At 35.9% G+C, this 25,248-nt stretch overlaps 1 protein-coding gene across 2 annotated transcripts in view; it reads left to right on the top strand.

Annotated features, from left to right (window-relative positions):
• Positions 1-25,248, top strand: part of LOC124168421 (palmitoyltransferase ZDHHC15B-like) — a 61,970-nt gene that overhangs the window by 15,586 nt on the left and 21,136 nt on the right. The window contains exons 7-8 of one of the 2 annotated variants that reach the window (XM_046546645.1): positions 2,158-2,284; positions 14,180-14,260. In XM_046546645.1, the coding sequence (XP_046402601.1) occupies positions 2,158-2,284; positions 14,180-14,260 (208 nt within the window). The remainder of the gene's footprint in view (positions 1-2,157; positions 2,285-14,179; positions 14,261-25,248) is intronic. The other variant, XM_046546652.1, reaches the window with a different exon arrangement.

Below are 25,248 nucleotides of genomic sequence, written 5' to 3'. Positions count from 1 at the left end.
GCCTGATAAGTATGGGTATAAATACTGGTTTGCAGTATATAAAGACAGTTAGTATTTGGTAAACTCATTCCATGAACTTCCAGGTTGACCAGAGGCGTCAGGGCCGGCTCTTGTCAAACTGACGATCGCATTTCAGATCATGTTGTATTGAAACTTATGCAACCCTACATGAGCAAGGGCAGGAATGTAACCACTGGCATTTGTTTCACTTCACTTTGGCTAGCTCTACTCGAAACAAAAGGGTACTTGCCTTTCGGGAACCGTAAATAAGGGAAGAAAGGAAATACCTGGTGAAATAAAAGCTTCTCAGGAAGAGTTGTAATCAACTAAATTGAACAAAAATGGTGACGTAACACTTACTGTTCATCAGGTCAAACAGAAAAAAATGTTTTCTTGTTCTATGATCTCTTCGCCCTCATATTGATATTAGTAACGACTCTAACAAATCGCCCGAAACTGTAAGGTGTTGTAATGAGATAAACTTTGAAGTAGATATTGTTGATCATATGGGGCGGAAATATTTGGACAGAACTAGAACCAGGCGATTGCCTGTTTTTTCTTTCCAGAATACTTATGACTTGGTCACTATAAATTCCTGGATAATAAATATAAGGAAATAACTTCATAAAAGATGTCCCGAATTATTTTTACAAAATTTATCATAATAGCTTGCTTTTCCTTACATTGCGTCAACGAATATCTGGCAACCAAATCCAGAACTAACTAGGGATTGTCAAGTATAGATAAAATGCAATGAAAACAGAACTGTTGCTTTTTGTAAGCTTAGTGAAAAGTCAGTAAACCTACGGCCAAAACAGACCAAAAGTTCCAGAATGTAGACAATCTACTATTTAGATGAAGCTTTTTGTAAGTCAGTATGAAAAAGTATTCGATTTCTTTTTGGGTTCATACGAAGTTTTAGTATTTTATTTCTAAAAATTTCGTAGTTTTGTGGCCGCAACGCTTTTATTTTAATTTTCGTCTTTTGAAGCACACTTCTACATTCTATGACGAAAAAAGTAACGATAATAATAAAAAGAAAAACAATCCTGTCATATTCAATTTAATTGTTTTATGCACATAAAATTTAACCAATTGCAGTGAACAATAAATACTTATAAAAAAGTATTCAATGATTATATATAGGTATTATTGCACTTTCATGCGTCCTCCGATGTTTCAGAGCAATCTTTTCGATGGATGCCGCATTCCAGGAGAGTATTTTTTTGTAAATTTTTTTTTTACTTCAATGGTACTCTATTAAAACATTAAGTTTTTTTTAATATTAGGGCACAAAATCAGTATCAAACAAAAGTTGACACTATCGACTCCGAAATAAAACTAATCTGCAGGGTGACATGCTTATAAAAACATGGGTGTCAAAATGACACCCTCCCGGCATTCTAGGGGATACAAATTTCCCGGCATTCTAGTGTTAATGCTTGAAGATTGATGGGTAACAATGCTGGAGTGATGCAAATAGATACCTGATAGTAAGACTACTATTAACAAAATTTTGATGAAAAATTAGCATTATCATAAGATATGTGCGTAGTGAGAATGCTCATTCTAGGTCGTTAATAGCAACATGTTGAAGTGGTGCCTGAATTACTTTTGTGCTACATGCCAGAGATAAGGGAATTCTGGGGTTATGTTATTACATTACACCTAATAAAAAACCCTCTTTCTGCCATGACCTGGCAGAAAATGATTCATCTCTTCCTTTCTACTCTGAAGTCATATTGGGTTGGAAAAAATTTCAGCAATCATGAAAAGTTGAAACAAGATGTCATATGATGATGCTAATTTTGCAACATGATGGTAGAGGTCCTTGGTGTGGGTATACAAAAAATGATACACTGCTTGCGCAATCAATTGTATCAATCAAGAGTAGGTTATGTAAAGAAATAATTGTAAAGCCCGGGATTTCCAACATTGCATAGCTAGTGAAACTATTTTTCTTCGTTAAAGAAATTGGAGTATATTTTGCATGCAACCCTCATGGATGTGAAATGTGTTACTGGAAATATAATTTCTTTAACTCTTATGATTTATGGAGCTTACCATTAGTATTACAGACATAATTCCGTTCACTTTAGAGTTGTTGTGTTTAAATCTCATGACCATGTAATAATTTGATGATATGACTGTTTTCAGAGTCATTCCGGGCTCCCATATTTCGTAGTGGACCTGACAAGGATGGATTTAGTCTTGGGAAGTATAATAACTTTCAGCAGGTATTTGGCACCAGCAAAAAGCTGTGGTTTCTTCCAATAAGCACCAAGTAAGTTTTGTTTTTGTGGAATTTGAATGTGTTTTAGATAGTTGATATTTGCATGATTTAGTTTTGCATGTGTGCTTGTTTTTAACTTTTGAACTAATGTTTTGATGTAGCTATAAATTTTTTAAATTGTTATTGCTGCAACTGACCAATTTGCAAATCTTTTTTTATATTGAATCAACAATATCACTCTTATTAATGTTACAGTATTTAAGTATGGAGTTAATTACTGCATGTATGCATTCAATCAGCATTCTACCATACAGATTTTCAAATTATTGTTTTTCATTAAATTAATATGATTTGGGAGAAGGTCATTCTTTAGGGCTAATGAATTGCTGTCATTATCTTATTTTGTCCAGAGAATATAGGCTATTGTTTTGTTGAATGAATATTTCCGGTGAAGTTTTAAGGAAATTTTAAATTAGGCAACTTTATCTAGTTTATTATATTCACAGCATTAATTTCCTCTTCATGTATTTCACTTGTAGGTATAGGGAGAGGGCTTTATTTCTGTCAGTGTTAGAGTTTTGAATGTACTTGGGAATAAAATGGGACACACTGGGTTATGAGCCTAAATCTTGTTTTTTTATGCATTAAATTTAGGGATAGGTTATCTTAAATATTGATGCTCTTCTCCCTTGGTATTGGATATTGTTGTATCTAATAAATTATAAAATTTGATACCCAGGAGCTTACTTCAACAATATATGCAATTTAAATGCCTCCTTTATTTGATTCTGTTTTGCATTTCTGGAATCTTTCCATCGAGTTAGTCCTGATCTCCATTGCTTCCAACTATTGCATTACCATTGCAGTGAATCATCTGCCTAAGCTGTACGAGCATTATATGCAGGTCTATATAATCACACTGACCGCCCATATGGCATAAGTGTCTCATCAAGCAAATCTGTTGCCAAGAAATTGAAAGAAAATGTAGACTTACAAAGCTTCTCTTTCAGCTTTGTGAAAGTTTGGCCTTGTTTTCTGGAAAAAAATTTCTGAGCAAGCTGAATTGATTTTGGTGGCTATACTTATCAATCTCTTTGTCATTGCTATACTCTGTTCATTTTATCTCTGCGGGTGAGCTGGTGTGGCCAAAGCAAGTGGAGGTGAGGGGAGGGAAAGTTTCTCGACATGTGACTTTCCCTTTGCCAATCAGCAAACAGCAGGCGTGGCCTCAGTTAGTCACTCTCAGACCTCCGCCAAGTGAACATCGTGAATCTGCTCATGGAGCAGTGTTGCCAAACCTCACATGTTTTCCTTGTATGTGACTAAATATGCCTTCCACCAACAGTACCTCATTTAGCATGGTAGCTGACAATGTCATGGGCTTCTGTGAAAGGATTATCCCCAATGCCTTCCAAATGAGTAGGTATATTGTCTCGGCTTTGGGGCCAAAATATCTGTGGCCACCTATGAATCACATGTTTTCAGTGGCAAAGTAGAGTGGCTATGTACATTTGGCAGTGTTATATTCGCTCCTCCTCTCCCTCTTGGTACTACCCCTCCCCCATCAGCGAAGCCATCCGAGAGTGTCCGGGCTCTCACGAAAGCTCACCCACAGACATAAAGTGAATAGACTATAGCTGTGGAATTTTTATAGGTTTTGCCATTTCGACTGAAACATATGCCTCCTTATTTTTGGCTGGAAACAGTGGTGATATTTGGTCACATCCAGTTTTATTGAGAGATTTTCAGCTTTAGGTTTTGCACTAAGCTTGTGAAAAATATTTAAATGATAAACTCAACTCAACCTATCAACTTTGGAATGTACCCTTATCAAGCTTGGGGACTCAAGTGAGGTCTTACAATGTCAACATGGCAGACATGTCGAATTTAGGTCAGGATCAAGACTTGAGTAATGTTCTTGAATCCTTAAGTCTTTGTCCTGAAGTTGATGAGTGAACCACAGAAGATTTAATTCATGTTTTTGTTCATGAAGCCTATTATTTTGTCACTGTTGTTGTCTGTGTAGCACTAACTGGCTTGGGTCTAGCTGAGGTAGGTGGGGAAGATGGCATTCCCTCATAAAAGGTGTATGTTTATGTCACATTTTATTCTCCAACTGCTTGAATGGGCTACTAGATGGGATGGATACTAGTGCTGGGTAATGACCATTGGTTGGAGCTCTAATCCCTCATCATAGGGTGTCTCCAATAAACCCAGTCTGCCTTCATCTGTGTTGCTAGCTTTTTCAAGACTCTGCCTATGTGAAAAAATCAGTTTGTTCAGCCATTATCATTTGTCTGTGGGTTTTGAGTAGGAAAATTTTTAGAAAAAGTTTTGCATGTGAGGGATGTGCTGGTCTAAAAAAATGTTAGCTTACAAATTTCTTGACTAAGTTATTAGTTGTGTGGTACAGACCAGGCTAGGTAATGAGATGCCGCCATCGAGGGTATATCCATGTGTGTGGATAAAGTACAGAGGGGGGATTGGGAGGTGTACAAAAACTTCTTGATGAACACCTTGTCTCAATGGACATTTAAATTTCCATCCGATCCAACATGTCCAGCCTCAGCCCTTTGCTTTCCACGTGCAGAATCTTTGGCTCAAAATCACTCTGGTATCCCTCCTCAAAGAGATGCTTGGCAAAGAGAGATGAGCATTATTTCTGGCACACACTTCAATCTCCTTAATTTGGTCTCTAAACTTCTGTCCTTTGTGTTCAACTGAACATTAACACTTCAACTTACCCATATACTCCACTTATCTTTGTACACCTCTTGCATACCCCTTCTGGACCTTCCTCCCTGACATGGGTATATGTAGTATCCCAGATGGGCATCTCAGCATCTAACCTAGTTTATCAATCAATAACTACAAGTAACAAGTTTGTGTAAGTATGGACAAATCTTTGTAACAATTCAATTTCTCCTGCATCTAATGATGATGAATAGCTGAATAGTTATGTGTAAAACATGTGAGGAATAACAAAGTCATTATTATTAATTTTTTATTTTGATTGGTAAATCCCATGCAGTAACGCCTTAAACTACACGATTTATATTTTCTATCTTTAATTTATAAACTGCCTTCTTCCAGACTTGCTCTTAATAAAATCTGATTTACTCCACTCCCTTCACTGCACTCTTATTGAAAATTCACCATCTAAAGATGCCATATGAGTTTATCAATGGCAAATCTGAGGTTTCCGTAACATTTTTCTGTGATTATAGATGTTTATACCCTAAAATTTTAATTTAATGCCATGATTTCTTGACCCCGATGTCATACTTCACCCCAGTACTTATTTGGGAAAATTAGCTATGTATATGCGTATGATTGATATTGTTATTATTATTATTTTCACATGGATACCTGTTATTATTAGCTCTGGTGGATACCTTTTTTTAAATTCTTTTAATTGATACTGTCGAGAAAACAATTGACCGAAGGCAGGTAAGAGTGAAGTAACAAAATTCACATCGGATTGATCTCTGAGGCATGAAATACATTTAATTCCTAGTTAATACAGTCAGATGAATAGATACAATTGTTGGAAAACATGTGAGAATGCGGGGTGTATCTACTGGTTGTCTTGTCACAAAATGTTTCACATGAACCCGTAGAAGCAGGTGAAGTGAAGCAAATCAAGTGATCTGGGTTGGTGACAGAAGGGTAGTGAGAGCTGGCATAGCAACGTTTGGCAGCCGCTGGAGGAAAAATTCAGTGAGAGGAGGGGAGGGTGATGAGAAACCATTGCTTGTTATCAGCTAATTGGGCAAGTGGTGGCAATGGGAAATGTATAACAGTTTTCAGGAACTGAATAGGGACTTCTAAAATCATTATAAATTGGGGGACCTTGACTGGTCATGATGAATTGGCATCCGAATGATGGATTAGGAAACTGTGGACTTCAAAACTTCCCAATGTACGAGACTTTGAAGCTTACCATACGTCCACGCCCGTGCTGGACCCCTTCATAGGGCGGTGGACGGCCATGGCCAGAGGACGCAGACACTTTGCGTGGGGGAGCACTACCGAAATGATTCAGAATGAATTATATTAATTTAAATTATTGTTTTGTTTACTGTAGATAGTGTTAATTATGAGGCATGATTGAAATCAAGTTAACTACTCAATGCTGGCATTCTGACTTTAAAATTTGTCAGTTTCGGAACAGTAGGGCGCCAAAGATTTCCAGGCTGGAGGGTGCACTGGGATACGTCCCAGTATCTCGGCAGCCTAGCATGCACCTGCATACGTCTGCATTGCTACGAGATCTGCAAGAGACATAAAATAATTCCTTGGTTTATTTATTGTTATCAGCTTTAAATTTTAAAATATTGGCCATTTGTGTGCTGCTGGTCTGAGTATGTACTAGTGAAAGGTTGGGAGATGGTCTGCTTGGATAGAGACATGAGATAGCCTTCTTTCTTTTGATTGGTAGCACTTAGAAATGTGGCTGATTGAAAGCAAGTCTTCAGTGCAGAGAATGCATTTTCTATTTAGAATCCATATCTCAGTTGTTTATCTCATCTTCGCTTTTTTCAAAAATATTCAACTGAGTTTATTTTACTCCTAGCTCAATGTCATTTTCATGGAATTTTTCAAACACACTCTTAAAATTGTGCTTTGTCAACTGTTGATCATTCTGATTGGGTTTCCCATGTTAAATTTATGTCTTGGATGTTGGATAAATATATCATGATAGGGGTTTCATTAAAAACTTTTATCTGAGAAACACATATATTTATGATTTCTAATTGTCATTTGGTGAAAGTCTGCATAAACTTTGGAACTTTGCATAAAATCCGTGGTTTTCATTAGATAAATGTGTTTGAAGTCAGAATGTTGGCCTTCATTTGTCATTTTTTCCTTTAAGTTCCTGTAGAGGAAAGAGGAGTGATTTCACATATATGGTACTCCCTTACTTCCATACACTTCATTTGGTCTCAGAGGTTGCAACTGATTTGGTTTTTTTTTGCACACTTCAAATTTTATCTCTTCAGATGCCAGCCAATGACACTATTGATATGAGTGGTACGGGTGATGAATGACACAGGTCGATCTATTGGTTGGGTGAAAAAAATTACTTCTAAAAGTTAATATTTGCCAAGTATGTAGTACTGAAGGGATTACAAGATAGGCAAACTTTATTATCGATGGTATAAGTAATTGATGTACAAATAAAAAAATAGCTTCAACACATTCATATTTGAATTTTTATCGAAGTATAGGTTGAATGGTATAAACCATGTAGTCTATAAAGCTCTGGCATTCTTTCTACTGGTGAAAGAGGCTGGAACAAAAAGTTTTGAAGAACACACTACCTCACAACACCCTCTCAACATACTCCTGCCTTTAATGACCCTTCCCTATGAAGTAAGCAAATTTTTATGAATATTTCATGAACCCAACCACCTTCAACTCATCTCAGCCTACTCCAATCCACTTTATCTTTATGCAACCCTCTACGAAGTAAAACCAATTTTTACTTATAGCCCCAAAACTCTCCAACCCACCTTATGCAACTCCAAACCTAAATTTTAGAATGCAGGGGAAGTGGTGAAAAGCAATGATAATGATTTTGCTTATATATTCATTGAAAAAATGTTCATTGCAGCTAGAGGTGCAACTAAAGGCTGAATCACACGATCATGTTTTCCGTTCCTAAGAGCAATAGCTCTACCAATAAGATTTCAACAACCAAATGAGTGGTCACTTGACCCATCATTTTCTGAATCGCACATTTATTCCCACTGTCCCTTTTTCCATCAGTTTTCTATCACTTTCCGTATTTGTAACTGTCATTCAATTAAATGCCAAGAGTGGCGTTACAATCGCTGTTAGTAGCCTTGGGTTATGATTGACTGCAGGACGGTGCCGTCTACGGTTTAAGTTGCAGCAAAAGGGATGTGCCGAGTGATGAAAAAAGACATGGGATTCCCAACCCTGGAGCCATCGCTGAAAGCGGTTGCGAGAAACGGTAACATTTTCCACCATCGCTGAAGCGGCCCCTTCAGTGGATTGGAAAAAATGATCTTGCGATTCAGGCTAAAGGATATTGGATTGCAGCTGTCTTTATGTTGTCATTATTTTATTACTTGATTCATATTCTCCCCTCACTTTTGTGGTAAAAATCACTCATTTTTCATGTTAATCTATTGAAAATTAGGTAGAAATCCTGCATTACTTCCATGGTATTAAAAGGAGTAAAATGATTTTGTTGGGTTATTCACTGCAGCAATAGAGGAAAAGGCAAACGTGTGTTGCAGGTTGCCTACTGCTGATACCGATGACCTCATGGGTTTTTATTATCCATTTTCATTAATCTAATTCTTAAAAATTGAATATTCTAATGGGAATTTGAGATAATTATGTCACTAATAGAATGTGGGAGAAGAGTTGAATAGCAGAGATAATGTGTTGCTTGTCTGTTTGTATCAATGTTAATTCCAGCTAAATGGTCTTTTTTCCCGAATGTATGGTTCCCTATGAAAAAATTGTATAAACCTGTTTCAAATTTTTATACATTCTTATGCATTACCATGGCAATGTATGAGAATGTATAAAAATTTGAAACAGGTTTATACAATTTTTTCATAGGGGGTAATTTCAAGTAAAAAAATGATCATTTACCTTATTTTTATAGAAATTTTAAAAATTTGTAACTTAAATCCTGGGAGAACAGGTTAATTGTTTTTGGAAGAAAAGAGCATTTTTTAATTGATACAGGTGGGCAAGTTTTGCCAAGCATTACTACTTCCTCTGAGAAAAAGTGGTAAAAACCCAGAGTGCATGTGTATGTAGCGTTACGCATTCATGCATTTTAATAAAACTGGTTACATATTTGGTATAAATGGTTATTTTACAAATTTACCTAACCAGGCATATTCGAGCAGGGATTCTGAGGCATAAAGCCGGTATGATTTATATTTAAAGTCAGGTTTTAGTTTCATAATCATGGATGTGTCATTATGATTATGAGATGTAAAACCATAAAAATTTACCTCGTGACAGCTGTTAGTCAATACCTGCTGTGCTGTGTTTTGATGCTTACTTCCAAATTCAAGTCTAATGTTTTGTACTCATTGGGGTGGAGAGCGTATGTTTCGTGAAAACCCCACTAAGAACTTAAAACAATGAGGATGAAAAATGCTTTGCCCTTGATCTCTATTCAGAATAATAACATCAACCAGTTTAAGTCTAGTTTGGTATTTTAGTGTTGAAATGAGTACCAAGTGCATTATATGCTTTTTGTTTTATTCTTAAAAATATTTCATTAACAGCATTTAATGATTTATCTTTGTTTGAACTTATTATGTATTTGCAGTTATTCTTTGCTTAGAATTGCTTAACTAATGCAGCTTTTTGGTTGTGCTAAAACTTCTTTGGTCCAAGAAACACTTATAAAATTGACACATACATGTTTACACAAATATTAGGTCATTAATATACTTCAATACAAGAGTACTGACCTTATCACGGCTGAAATATCAAAGTAAAAAGACTCCAAAGACATCTACTTTTTTTTAGAAGTAGGTATATTATAAGGCTCTTTAACATGTGAGGCAAAAAACTGCTTGTAGTTCCTTAATATCTGTTTTAATTGCCCTCTCAATTAAATTTATGTAAATTCAGTTTCATGTTTGGCCATGAAAAAAAATAAAACTTCACTCGAGGCTGTGATATAACTGGTATTTTATATCTGATGTAACAAAGTGGAAATTAAGGGTATTGGAGTGAAAGACTAACTACATACCTCAGTTATTCTCATATACTTAACTATCATTTGGATATTCAGTATCATGTTCTAGGAAAGACCACAGATACTTCATATTCCATCATTGTTCATCATGGGAAGAGAGTGCTTTATAGAGGGATTCTTGTTAAGTACCATTTTCTTAGCTCAAGTACAAATTGCATCTCTAAGCCCTTCCAAACTGTTACTTCCCTTATACCTTAGCTCTTGCCACTACGAGATACAGAAACTAGGTATCTACTTGTTTTGAAGGGAGTAATGGTGATGCACTGAGTATATAGAAAATTGAGGCAATGATTGGAGGGTTCCACGTTCAAATCCCTGGTTAATGCTTCAGCCTCTACCAAACTTAAATCCTCTGAGTGTGAGGTGCTTCAGGGAAAAGCAGTATCTGAATGAGTGATATCACACACAGATTTAATTTTGATGTACATTGTATGCATTAAAAACCAAAAATACTAAAAGAGGCACCCCCTTTAATTTTAAATGCTGTTTTAAATGACCAGCTGGGCATGAGAATATATTGCTCTATGAAAATCAGTCAAAAGTCTTCAGTCAAAAATTTGGGAAAAGCTCACTTATTCACCAGGTAAACATGCCAGTTGTAAATTATATTTTTGGCCTTTCATCATGAGTGCATCATATTTAAAAAAAACATATTTAACCTTAAAGTTGATGAAATAGCATTCTAAGATCAAGTAAAGTGGTCTTAGTTTGGCTCCTATTGACCATGTCTCTTTAGCAAGTCTGGCACAGCCTCACAGTAAAACTTCAGTTGTTCTAGTCTCGTTTAAGTGGTGAAGTCAAAAAGTATTGATGTCACTTCTGGCAACTGAGGAAATTTAACCCCTTGGGCTGAAATGACGAGTTTAGCTCGTCATCAACTTCCGATGCCAAATCGCACAATGACGAGTGTAGCTCGTCATCAGATTTGAATAACTTTAGCACTATATAGGGGAACAATATAAATATTTTGAAAGTTTAACAATGTTAAAATATCCCTAATGTACGCAAGTAATTCATATTTCACGAAACATGATGCATAGGAAGTAATGAAATGTTTTATGCCAATAACGATAGCTGTGTTCTCTATGTATTTAACTAGATACTTTACAATGTGAAATAATAATCACTTTTTATTTCTTTGTCCTACTACTTGATTACGAACTACAAACAACATTTCAGTACCTACCATTCCATTTAAAAAGAACCACAGAAAAAAAATAAATAGAGGATAGGAGCACGATATTCAGAAAAGAAATTGAAGTGAAAGGATTAAGTACATCTAATATAATCCAAAGTATATTGGAATGCGGTAAAGTCTTGGGTGAACCCTACCGTCACCTGACCAAACCAACCTTTGGTTTGAATTACTGAGTAGTGACCCTTACCGGAGTGGAATATGTACTGGTGAGCGTTAAATATCTGTAGTCTTTACCTGAAGATGAGATTGTATGTCGAGAAATGATTCATGTTAAAATATATGTTGGAATGAATAAAAATTTATGCTTTTTCATTCAAGTAGAAGGCCCTGATTTGAATAAATCTTTATGCTGGGTGGGGTCATAAAGGGTTTACATCCCTCCCCTAAAATTTTAAATATTATGATAAACTAAGGTCTTGTTTGTGACATTTAATATCAAAACTAAGGATGAGTCTGTTCTTAATTTTTTTTGGTTCTCGGTACCAGTCTGGTTATCCCCCATCGGTTCTCGATACTCAGATTGAAGGACAAACTCTTATTATCTGAATTAATGTCAGATTTAAATAAACCACCAAAAGAAGTCAATGAAAATAATTTCACTAAAGATGTAAATAAGCAGGGAAGCTCAGAAAAAAACTTAATATTGTCTCCATAATTTTCTTTGCCAAGTTTAAAAAACACGTTGTTAAAGAATGCATTATCGACCTATTTGTCACATTACATCAGGCAGCCTCTGGTTCTTTCTACGGGTTTTGATTTTAAAAATTCAACATTTTTACCCTACCTGGGTCTAAACTATTCTTTTTTGACAGAAATATTGCCTGCAGTACTGAACAGGCGTTCACTGAAAACAGTAGTGGTCGATGTTGATTTTGAAGGGCCGCACGAAATATGCTTGGAGCACAGTTTACGTGCAACACAGATAGTTAGCATAGCATCAGGATCAGTAGTGAAACTCCCCCAACTTCAGAAAACATCATTCGTTAATTTGTTGTAACTTGAGAGTCATTTAAAAATATATTCTGTATTCTGCGAGGTAGGTTATATTCTTACTTTAATTGACAACTTATTCGCATACCTCACTGCTCAACACGCCGTGGCACCATGGAGAAATTGAGTGGCCGCGGCTTAGCCTGCTTGGTAGATATGTCAGCCGTGCGGGCGTCGCTGTGCACACACCTATAAAACCGCTTGCAGACAAAACGATTTTCTGCAGGCCACCTTTCACGGCACGGCATTACATGGAGTTTTCTCGTCTGAAAGCCACCTGAATTTCACATGAACTGCAGCGGGCAAAATGTCTTTTCATCTGAAAGCGGCCTCAATGTAGCATCATGTGTGTATTTATGCCGTAGAAGGCGCATTGCCGGGCTGAATGGAAATGTGTGCTGTGGATGGCAGCTGGCAAGAAGTCAGCTCCTTTGAAAGAATCCAAAGCGGCTACGGATGTGTTACAATTTTGGGGAGAGCAATAAACTGACCAACCTTTTACTGCGTGTGTTAGTGAGCAATTCTCAAGAGAAAAAAATGTTGGATGCCATGCACTTGGAAAGTAATATATGCGTGTTTTAAATCTTCTTTTTCACTGCTGGACGAGGCAAATCAAATAATTACTATTATGAATTACTTTTGGAGTTATTTTAAGGACCACCAATTTTAGAGCTCTTATGAGTCGATTCATATTCAAAACTTTCATAAGGTAATTGCCATCTGATGATTACAAAAAAATGTGCAGTGATTACAGAAGCAAAGATAAACTCTTGCAAACATTAATAAAAAAATATTTCGACTGTTTTGTGTTTGTATAGCCCATTTTTGTCAAAGCAACCCATTAGAAAGTTGAAACTTAATAGGTGTCAGCCACCATGGCCTGTGGCGAAACTTAAAAGGTGTTCGTCCACCACGCACCGCGGTGGCCAACTGCTACACAGGTTACGGTGCCGTCAGTCTGGTGCATGTGGACACACAGAACACTACATAGTCATTTAGCTGTGCACTGCGGCTGCTCAGGTGTGTAGTGGCGTTCATTGCCATCTGATGTCATTGTTGAATTGCAACTATTGCAACAACGAAAAGTAGAGTGAACATATAAAGGAGTTTTAATGAATTCACGATAATACTCTCCTACAAATGCCGTATTTTAAGGTATGAATGAAAAGTGAAAGAATCTCATGCTTAACACTAGCCATGGCCTTGAATATGCTGCAGACCAGTTTTGCATTGGGCACCAAATTCAACAAATCCTTGCCACCATTCCGAGCCGGTTCCAAAGTAGGTACCGACTTTATGCGATTGGTTCTCATTACTGGTTCCACAGGCCAAGAACCGGCAGTACCGAGAACCGGGTACAGGAACTGACCCATCTCTAATCAAAACCGTGGTTGTTTAAGTCACAGCATGAAACGTTCTGAGGGAAGTTTATTTTCCAATCGCATGGTTTGTCAAAGTTAAGCCCTAAATACTAAATTATAATATGATTGAATTTTGCCATGCTTAGTATCTTTGATTTTGGTTGAAGTTATTTGCGGAAAATGAACATCTAATAAATACTCACAACGCTAATTATTCATTTGAGTTTTTTCTGTAATTATTGTATCATTTTATACTATAATAAATTTTAATTCATTAACTCCTGCTTATGTAGTTTTCCATAAGACAGTGCATACTTTTCATTAGAACATCATTTGATGTTTTTATGTATTTGAACAGCTTTATAAGGATGGTAATAATCATTTTAATCGAAGTGGCTCATTCTTTTTCTAGAAAATGCTAGTATTCCATTGCAGTAGATTGGATTATTTTTCGGAGATCTAACTTATAATATAGTAATTTATGAAGAATTAGAAGTTGGTGTAGCCATGTATTTTCTGACCTTGCTTAGGGCTCATCTGTCTTCATTTTAATTCATGGAGTTATCATGGTAGATAAGTACGCACTTCCATCCCTATCTTAACCTCCAAGTTGCTTCTTCTTTGCTGTTTCTCAGTCCTGGCGATGGAACCAGCTTCCCAACACGGGCCCAACACCAGCCCAGTTACTATGACTCCATGGGCAGCACACAGACAAGGTCAGGACACTTAAATATCTATAATATCTCTCTCTCTCTTGCTTTTAGCCTGTGTGTGCTCCGTGAACTCGTGATGGGCATTAGTGTATGCACAAAGAAACATGAATTCCAATCCATGGAATTGGTTTAAGCTACTGGAAACCCTGTTATGAGTTGTTAGTTGCAATATGAGCCAGTTGGTAGCTTATGGCCTGCTGCCAGGTAGAGATTGGGCTAGCATTGAAAAAAGCTTAATGGTGGATTTATAGTGTTTGGCATTAACATTGATATGCATATGGCTTGATGAAGTGTTTTGATGTAGTCAATAAGTATCGATTAAAGCATAATTTGATGAGTCAAGTGCATTGCTAGATATGAAATTTTTGTTTCTAATGCTGCAGTGAATATTCTATGTGAAGGCAATAGTTCCTGAAACATTAGACCATGCTTTTTTTATTAGGCAAAGAATATTTTGCTAAGTATGATTTTCCATTGCCAGTGAGTTGCATCAGCCTTTTAGCTTTGTTATCCTACCCAACCCCTGGAGAAATTTAAACGTCAACCTCTGATCCCCATTTTTCCTTACCATGCTTTTTTCCCTACAGTTCTACCAATGTCCGAATCTAGTTTTGTATAACATACACTGACACAAATTGTAGGTCCACTGAGTTTGCTTGTCATCTCCTTGATGTTTAATCAAGTTGTAGTAATTGTTAATGTTTGTTCGTGCTGAAAGATCGAATTATATTCGTTGATGGTCAGTAATCAAGAAGCATTCATTGAATGTCCGATAACAACCCCTTTCTTTTTGGGTAATTTTTTCTTGTTCAAAAAATGGCAACTTTACATGCAATTTACTCCATATACACTTTGAGTAATCATTGCTAATTTTGGTGAGTGCATTGTTAGGCATGAAATATTTGTTTCTAATGCTGCAGTGAATCTGAGATCCAGCTGAATTTTTGTCATGAATTGTTAAGAAACTTAAAAAATACAGCTAATTGGATATTTAATTTTAGTATTGTTAATTGGAGATTCATAAGTGATTAAAAATTAAGGAATGGAAGAGTAATATGGGAGAAAGTAAAATGTAGTGATGTGACTTCCACAAGATCTCTAACATCAATTCATTCAAGTCATCAAGACCCCTACTATTTAGTGAAGTAGTAATTACTCAAAGTGCATGTTATTAAGTCATATTATTTATTTCCAGCTTAGCATCACAAGGGGATGATTTTATAGCAATCTCAGTGTTTATTTATTTTATTCATTAGTTTTAAAATATGATTGTAAATTAATACTAATGATGGTGCTGTTTTTGTCTTTCAATTGACTGTGATGCTTTTTTATTTTGTCAAAATAGGTAAAGGTCAAAAATAGCAATGGCTAATGAATGTATGGAGTTAAATTTGGCTTGGTGGCGAGGAAAATATTGGCATGTTTGTCCTGAGAGTGAGTTAATTAGAAGTGCTAGAGTGAAGTATGGTTTCTTTCTCAATAATGCGTTAATACTTTTTATTTTACTAAATTGTCATCATGATGTTACACCTTTTGACTTGGCTTACATATTAGTGGTGCTCAATGTCAAATTTGATATATTTAATAGTACATAATTATTCCGAGAATTGTGATTAGCACATCCCTCGTCGAAAGAATGATTCATAGTATGAAAATGTTATTTTGGTATCTGACCACGCCTCAATCAAAGTTTCCATTCCATTCGAATGACCTGGCAAATTGTGACACCATTACCTCATGAAAACAATTATTTAATCATAGTGACAATAAAAACTGTAATTTAATATGCCTATGAAAAATATATATTCTTGGTTTTGATCTGACAGTCATTGAAATGTTATCTGGAAAATGTGAATGACACAGTATTATCAATTTGTATTTTCACTTGTCTATGATGGATGGTTTTTATTAAAATTTGCCTTTTTTAATTCTATAAGATTATAAATGAATTATAGTAAGACAATCATTCTACAATTTTCTTTGAATGCATCATTGCATATGAAAATTTAAGTATTTTTGTATTTAAATTGTGGGGTAATAACTTGGACAGAGGTATGTGTATGGCTTCAGCATTACAAAGAAATCATCTCTCAGAGATTCATATTTGCTATCGAATTCCACTTTCTTAGGTACTCTTTGGTCCAGATTTAATACCCATCATTCAGAGTGTTTTGTATTCTTTCCGAACAAGATGGCATGAATGAGCCTGTGTTTTTAAGAAGTAGCTCTGAATTCAACTTCAGTACTCTATCAGCCTCTCCTCCTGCCTAGGTGTAAGAGTTAGAAATTCTCAGAAATTTTGTGGATATCCCCATCCTTCCCTTGATGACTGTGATGAGCACATTTGTTTTCTACATTGTTTTTCAATTTCTTCCTTATCCCTTGATATTATATTGCAATTAAACCAATGAATTGCTATTTTTTTATTATTGAGTTTTCATTTCAACGAGAGATGCAGAGATAATTTTCTCCATAACTCCTGAATTATTATTAGTACTCATGGGGATAGTGATGGATTGGACTCCCCACTGAGTCTAGTCCTGAAGTCAGGAAAGGCATACCGGTAAACCTAGCTTCAAAATAAAGAAAATTTAGTGGATTCAGTGAGAGGAAAAGGTTTTCATGAAGTATGACATTGTTAGGAGAGGGTTAAATTGTCTCATCAAAGCAGCCTTCATAGATGAATTGGCGAAGTATAGGCTTACATAAAATGTGAATCAAGCCAAACCAGTAATTGATTTTAACAAAGAGATAACATCAGTGTGATCTTGTTCCCTTTTTACAAGGTTATATTGTAGGCCTAGACAAGATCTCGCTATTTCATTTTCATCGTAGTCAATGAGCAAAAAAACAATTTTATAAATATATTTATTTTTTGCTCAAGAAGTTAGACATATACACTCCTTGGAATTATTACTATGATACAGATAGAAGCATTGTGCATTTGTGTATGAAAATCTACCTCGAAAGCGTATTATGTATTGGGATGATAATTAGGTATCATAGGCTGCATTTTTTAAACAGTTCATCAGAAATACATAAGCCAATATGTTTGGAATATAGTTTATTGTTACTGTAATTGAAATGACAAAATGTTTTAACATATATCTTCATTGTGAAGATATTAAGAACCCTTAGAATAAACCTTGAGCCATGAACAAAAATCTTTGCAAATGGCAAGGATCTTTTTCGTTTTTATGTAGGCATTGTAGTCTATCATAATAATTATAATAATGTCGTCCTTTTTACAAGCGAATTTAGGACTATACTGTCTTTTATTACAATTTACTTGTTAGATAATCACTTACATCCGTGCCGTGGATGGTGGTAAATCCATCCAGGTGGTATTCGAACTTGCGACCTTTTGGTTGGCATAGGGATATAACCATGGCGCCACCGAGGTGAGGTCATGTGAGACTTAATGGGAGAAGATACTTACTAAAACACAAAACATGAAGTGGGAAAGAGCATGGTGATGAGCGACAAATAATTGAATTTCTTAGAGATAAAATACCGTAAACTCCCGATAACTCGGGCTAATGATGGGGAAAGGCAGCACAAATAATCAGAAAATACGAATAATCCAAACTTCCATTTTAATTTCTTGTAGTTTTCATTGTTTATGTTAATCAAACATTCTATTGTTATTTACACACATCATCTGTTATTTGAGATTTCTTTCGGAAATCATTATAGCTTTCTTTTCCTGACTGGGATATTTTTAGCAGCGATAACATGATTTTACTCTTATTCCTATTCCTCTGTGAAATACCTGGATTCCGGAGTCGGAAAACTGGTTTAAATGAATGCTTCAAAACTGCTGCGCGACGTCGGAAACTACACTGTCGGGCACCACGCCACGTAGTCGCATCTCCTAAAAGTTGCCCAGGATGTGACAGTAGTTGGACGCAGATCCGTGAACACAGAGTGCGATGGTGCACTGCGATGCTTGGAAAATAGGAACACGGAACTCCCGTGAAGAAAGCAGGCATGCAATCACGCCATCGAACAGTATAGGATATAGGAAACCAGTAATTTTGGTTAATTGTCTAACTGTTTTAAATGCTGGATTAAGTGAGAGGGCCTAAGATTTCAGCATTATTATCAATGTGACTTTGAAATTTTTATAGTCCTGTTCTGAGGAAATGTACATAGGTTTTTATGTAGTGCTTCAGCTTCAATGTTGTTGGACTGTTTTCATTACTATCTGATTTGATAACTGATTTACTTTTATATTTAATTTTTGCATCACTTTTTTGACTATATGTTATTATTCTCATTTTACGTTGGTAGACTTACTACCTTTTCATGCATTGTGTTTTCTATCACAATTGATCGTCAGATTATTTCATAGCTTATTCTCATCTGGAAGGGAATCCAGGTGACAGCACTAAGTTAGGTGTCATGGCCGAATAGAGGTGATCGGTTGCAGTGGCACAGCGAGGGAGGGGTTTTGGGGGTTAAACCCCCCCCCCCCCCCCCCAGAGCTCAGAGAAATTTTTAAGTTTAATCCACTTTACTTAATTGGATTGATATTACTAATAGAATCGTGTAAGGATTAATAAAATATCCCTCAGAAAGCCATAAAACTCACCATTTTGAACCGTTTATCTTAAAATTCCGCAATTCATAAATATCACACCTACCGTTTATCCTGTTGGGTATTCCATACCCCCACTCACCCCTGTATTAGTTGCACCTAAACCCCCCCCAGCCTCAATTCCTAGCTGCGCCCCTGATCGATTGCATTAGTACGTTTGTTCGTGTGAAACAATAGCCAGCCAGCACTATACCGTTTAGCCATATGTCAATAGTATTATGATGAAAAACATAGAAGAAGTTAATGAGCAACAAAATGAGCGGCATTTATAATTACGCCAACCAGTGTGAGACAAAAGCTATCTATCTACATAGATTCCACCAAAACCCCTAATTTGAGAAAGATGTGGGAGCACGTCTTGAGAAAGGGCAGGAGCTAGCTAGCTTATTTAAGAAAAGAATTAGAATGGGTCATAGAGAAACATAAGAAGGCATGACAACGTCAACGTATTATTTAATGCCTACTTAAAGATGTTCGTGCAAGTATGGAGGTGTCAGAGGAGGAGATGCATACGGAAGGAAGGTTGATCAAACTTGCAATAACTATCAATGAATTTTCAGCTATCCAATAAGCCAGGAAAGTTGAGGTTGGGGAAATAATTCGAATAGCGACAACTGAGAATTATATGAATATTCCCGGGTGACTACCCACCTATCGCCGGGACTTAGTCTGCTTGAGACATGTAATTTCTCCCAAACTCACACAAACTTTTTCCAGGGCGATCCTCCCCACGATCTCCGGGACATCTTCCGCACGGGGGCCCGTCAGAACCGAGTCGGTCCTTAAAACATTTGTCTCTTTCTCATTCAATAGCTAGGCCCTGCTCTTCCAAAAACGAGCCAGTGACAGTTGAGTGACACCACATAGCAGTCAAAACGCAAATGCAAGTGGAATTCCACTCTCGACCACACCGACGACGAAATCCCTTAAGAAGAATAGATTATTGAGGACAGATAGCTTATGTGAGGATATGCCTATCATATTGTTTGATGATTTTAATAATGATCTATTGTAATAGATGGTTGATAAAATCGTCGAACATTACACACGAATACGGTAAAAGAAGCACCAATTTTCTTCTGAAAAGCATGTATCTCGTTTGACATGCCATTAATAACGCTTGTTTGTGAGAAAAAGCCCATTATAAGAACCAAATACTCCAGTGCTTCAGCCATGACAACTTCCAATATGTGATTACAGCATTCCACTTCATAGCCCTCAACGAAGGATCTCTTGAAGTCTCTATTGAACTCCAAAACATCAGATAGAAATGTACTTCATCCATTATTCACAATTGAGATATACATCAGTATTCTCTTCACAAAATTGCTGAAAACACACCCGTTTCGCTCACCGCAAGGCTGTAGCATTAGTAAACAAACCGGTCGATCACCTCTGTTTCATTTCTGAAACTGGCCACCAGATGTCAGCTACTTTGATTCCTGTTGCCAATATTATCATTGGAAATTGTCTCTCCCCCAGTATTTCTTTCATCTCTTATTTGACTATTGATTTCTTACGGTGTATTTTAAATTACATGTTTCATATTACTCCCTGAATTTTATGATATTTTGTTGCTTTCTTTATTTATTTATCTAAGATTTTGTACTGTGGATTTCTTGATTTTTTTACCTTGTTCTTATTTCTTGTTTTTATGGCTGGATCTAGAGGAATGCTCTAGAAGTAAAATGAGTAAATGAAGTTAGGGCGTAGAAAAAGGTAGAGACACAAGCTTTCATTGCTATTTTCTAATTAGACACCTTAGAATAGGAAGTTTCATTGGTGCACTGTTGTCAAAGTAGCCTTCACATTTAGCACAGTGGCTTTCATGCTAATGGGTATATTTTTGCAGGGGCGTATGGAAGATTGAAGGATGTACATAATTGTTAAGGAAATTTCTTGGCCAGCCAGAAATAAGGTTACATTTACTGCTTCTTGGATTTTTGAGAGTGAAACTTTGTGTGTTGAAATTTCATTTTCTATTATGTCTGTGGTCAGTTGTTGACATGTAATGAATTTAAAAATGATTAATGGGTCATTTCTATGCTGACTCAATGGGTAGAGCCAATCCAACTACGTTCAATACCTTTCAAATTTGGCATATTTAGTTGAAACTACAAGTAATGAATAAATAAAAATTTGCAGAGCTTGAAAATAATTAAGCTACAGGGCACCAAACTTCGAAAATTTATTGAAATTTGAGTGTGTTTACCATTGATGAGCAATTTAACTCAGTTTGTATTAGCATCTCGAATGTTTTATTAATTCATAAGCCTTACTATTGATGCCTTGTGTTCAGTGAATTTACTAATTAAATTAGCAGCATAGGGATTCTGTCAACCTAATATTATCTAATCACGAATGTCTTTTATAACATGTATATAGGATGCTGAGAATATAAATAAGTAGGGTAGAAAACTTTGATATAATGTGGTCTGTTTGTGTAAATTTTTGGACTCAAGGTTATTGATTTTAACCTTTAATATCTCTGAACTCCTCTTTCAAGTTAGAAAAAATGTTTAATTACCCATTTGTATAGAAGTATTCTTTAACTAAATCAGATGAGCACATTGGCACCATCCTAAAAATTTCACCATTTAGTGACACACGCACGAGAGTGTGCTGATGTATCGATGGACCGCAAGGGCCTAACATCTAGTACCATGAGCCTCGGTATAATTGCCATGGGAATCAAGGAACCTGGATAGTGAAGTGTTCTGGGCAGCGGCCCGGAAAGCCCAAGGTTCGTGGTTCGATTCCCAGTCCAGGGGAATTTTTTCTCAAGGCAATTCATGAAAAATTGATGTGCCTACAGGACAAAAGCACCAATGGAAACCGAGGAGATATCAACGATGCTGGTGGAATCTAGGTACTTGCACTCTGACTTTCCTACCTTCGTGTCAAGCTTTTAAAATTTATGGTTACTTGCAAAATTTTGAAAAGCTATCCCATGCAATGGAAATTACACACTTTTTCCTGCTCTACAGAAATGATTAAGCTGAAAAAAACTCCATCTTCCTATCCAACTAAGCATGCACATCAGTAAATGGGGATGCATGTCATGTATTATTGGTGGTGTAGTGAATTATTTGCCCATATTTTTTGAGGATGGTGGCAATAATTTGCCTTTTTGTTATTTATAGAGAATATTGCAATGCAAAATGGCAATAAAATATTTTTTCTTCAAAAATATTGAAGGGAGGTGCTTTGAGGTATTCAATATTTAATTTTGAAGTTAATTGCGTAGCTGTAGTTCAAGAATTCACACTAACAGACCAAATTACACAATGGTTGCAAGCTCTATTCTTATTACAATAACCTATATGTAAATGCTGTTGCTTTAATAAAAATAGAATTATAATTGTTCATCCATAGGTAGATGAGCTCAAATTTATCAAAGTTTCCAAACTTTGATGTCCTCTAACTTTGCCATTTAATGTGGCAAAACTCTACAAGTTAGTATTTTTTTCATTACTTGTTAGGGTCAATTGTTATACTAAATTTGAATTGGGTCAAACAGGGTCAGATTGTGTGGTGCTTTCAACTGTCAGGGAATGGCCCCAATAATTGTTTGGCAGCCATATACCAGATTATTTAATTGCCATTATTTTTTCCTCGTCTTTGAATGCACATACATGTGATGGATTATTCTTTCATATTTTTCATACATAGGTCTTTGATTCATTTTCTTGGATAATAATTGCATAATTCTAAGTCACGTTCTGAATTTCAATGTTTTTAGAGAAGGTAAGTTAGGATTTTGCTCGGAATATTTCAGTTGATAATTTCGGGCTGAAAATTTTTATAGGCAAATTGTATGTGGATTTTATTACAAATGATATGCATACATATTTATGATGAATAGCTTACAAATCTGACTAACTTTTCAATAATAAGGTGATATTTCTGGCCAGTGCATCATTTATCAGATTTTGTTCCTAAGTAACCATAGTGATTGACAAGATATTGTAAGGTAAGAAGACTCAAGTGGCTGTGTCTAAAGGTCAGAGCATAAGCTATTAAAACTGAGACTCACAGAAAGAGATTTATTTTGGATTTTTTAAATAGGGAAGTACACTAGTGTTTGAAATGCACCAAAAAAACTTTTGAATTAGAGTTCGGAATATCAAAATGTCGTAAAACCACAGTTTAAATCCTAGTGGTGTATACTTGATTCGAGATAACCATCCGGAATATGGATAAATTCAAAGGCCACTAAAACGGGTGTCCATGTTAAATATTTGCCATGACGTCACAAGGCAGTAGCAGATGCCAGCTTCTATGCTGTTAGTTCTACCACTATTCTTGCATGGAAAAATTACTGAATTTGAGGATATCCGTTTTTGCTGTCATAAAATATCTTCAGAATATCTTCTGCTTCTCTTTTGAGTACATGACATTGTCATTGTGTAATATATTAATGTTCATTTAAGTGTCAGCGTTATTAAGTTTGGAGAGGGTAGTGCGAATAGGTCATTGAATCTTTAATACGTAGATGATGGTATTTATGTTTTTGCTGGGTATATTTTGGCACAGTGCTGTTTATGCTGTTTACCATGGATGTTGACTGTAGCAGGAAATGGTGGTGGGCAATATATAAGTTACCAGGCAAATGGTGGTCACTCATTTGCTTGGTAACTTAATATATTTCCACTGATAATATAGAGGATTTGTATATTTATACTGTTTTTGTCATCCAAGTGACACAGAGGCATACCGTATTTCTCCGAATATAGTCCCCCTCCTAAATAGTACCCCCCTTAATTTTGAGGATTCAGTTTTGAGAAAAAAATTTTAAAAATGCATAGGAATATAGTCTGTCCCCTTTACTTGTACTGCAGGCTTTTTTTTTAAATGAGGGACTGTATCCAGATAAGTACGGTATTTCCAATTGACCACTGAGGGAGGTGTGAGGCTTCTGTTTGCCAGATATAACAATAGGAAGACATGACATTTAGTTAGATGGAATACTGAAGACTCACATATAGCGCATCTTTTTGAGAGAAATATCAGGTCAAGGAAATGCTGATTCTATAAATGTGTGGATTACTCTATCAGCCCTCTCTTACCTTTCTGGCTCTTACTGTTTCTTCAGTGAGAGGGACACTGGGCAACCCTCCTTTCTAACCCTAAGTATTATCCTCATGATGCAATCGCATTTATTATCCTCATGTTCTTTAACCCTTTCAGGCCAAATATCGGTTTCAGCAGACACAGTTTTTCTTTGCCTTCAAATGAATTTTGGCTGATAAGATTTTTCCCATGTGAAAGAACAAATTTCAGCTTTTGTTGACGGAGAGGAAGCAAAGTGATCTCTACCTAAACACTGTACTTAGGTATATCTCTACCCTTTGAGACTAAGCTTAACAATGGATTGAGTCAAGTGAAGTTGGGCCCTACACTTGATTGGGCAAATCGAGAGTTGGCAATTGATGGGTGTCTCCATGCCCTGCAGAAGCATTGCACAATAAGTTTCTAGATAAGTTTGCTCCATTTTATGTTTTGAAAAGTTAATGTAAATTCCTGAAGGTAAAAATTTATGTGAAAATCTATCCTCTCATTTATTCTTAAACAATGTAGATGAAGTGGTGCTTCATTCACTTCACCTGACTTGCTGCCTTTGACTATAAGTATATAAGTAACGTGCGTAGGTTTCCATGGCATTGTTCACGATGACTGCTAAATTCCAGGTTCTCCAGCTGTATTTGTCGTTTTTCATTGACTACAGTTACAAAAACCATCCTGCTAGCGTATTTACTCTTAAAAAAAATCGAGACTTCTCACTTTCAACCTGAAGATGAAAGCAGGATGGCTTTTGAAACTGTTGTCTGTCAAAAATGACAAACACATCTGAAGAACCCTGAATTTGGAAGTCATCATGTATATGGTTTGTGTCGTGTGCTTATTAGTCCATAACCTTTTCAAAGAATAGGTTTGGCATGATAGCTTTAAAAAAATTTTGGCATCTTTGCCATGCCGTCAGTTAACAATAGAGGAAAATATAATTGTTTAAATATTATGAATGACTGTACTTCCTCTAAATTTTATGTTTGAAATTTAAGTAGATATTAATTGATAGTGAAAAGAAAATTTTGACCCATTCTGACTTAATTGAGTGTTTGAGACAATTTTGTGAAGTTTTTTTTTCTTTTTTTATGTACGTATCAACCTTTCACAAATAATGGGAATGGCATAAAATCAAACAATTTTTAATGAAATCATTTATGCTAAGAAATATGTACTTAAAAAAAGAATTACCTTTTGATTATTATCAACAGAGGTAAAACAAACAGTGTGATTTAAGGCATACTGTCTATAAACAAGTGCAGGAATTGAAATGTATGCAAATTTTTTACAAAGCATTCTTGGGATATTTGTTTTTAGGTCATAA

This window comes from Ischnura elegans, chromosome 1 (genome assembly GCF_921293095.1).
Source record: "Ischnura elegans chromosome 1, ioIscEleg1.1, whole genome shotgun sequence".
Taxonomy (NCBI): domain Eukaryota; kingdom Metazoa; phylum Arthropoda; class Insecta; order Odonata; family Coenagrionidae; genus Ischnura; species Ischnura elegans.
Note: the sequence above shows the minus strand (reverse complement) of the source record. Positions and strands in the feature narration are given on the sequence as shown.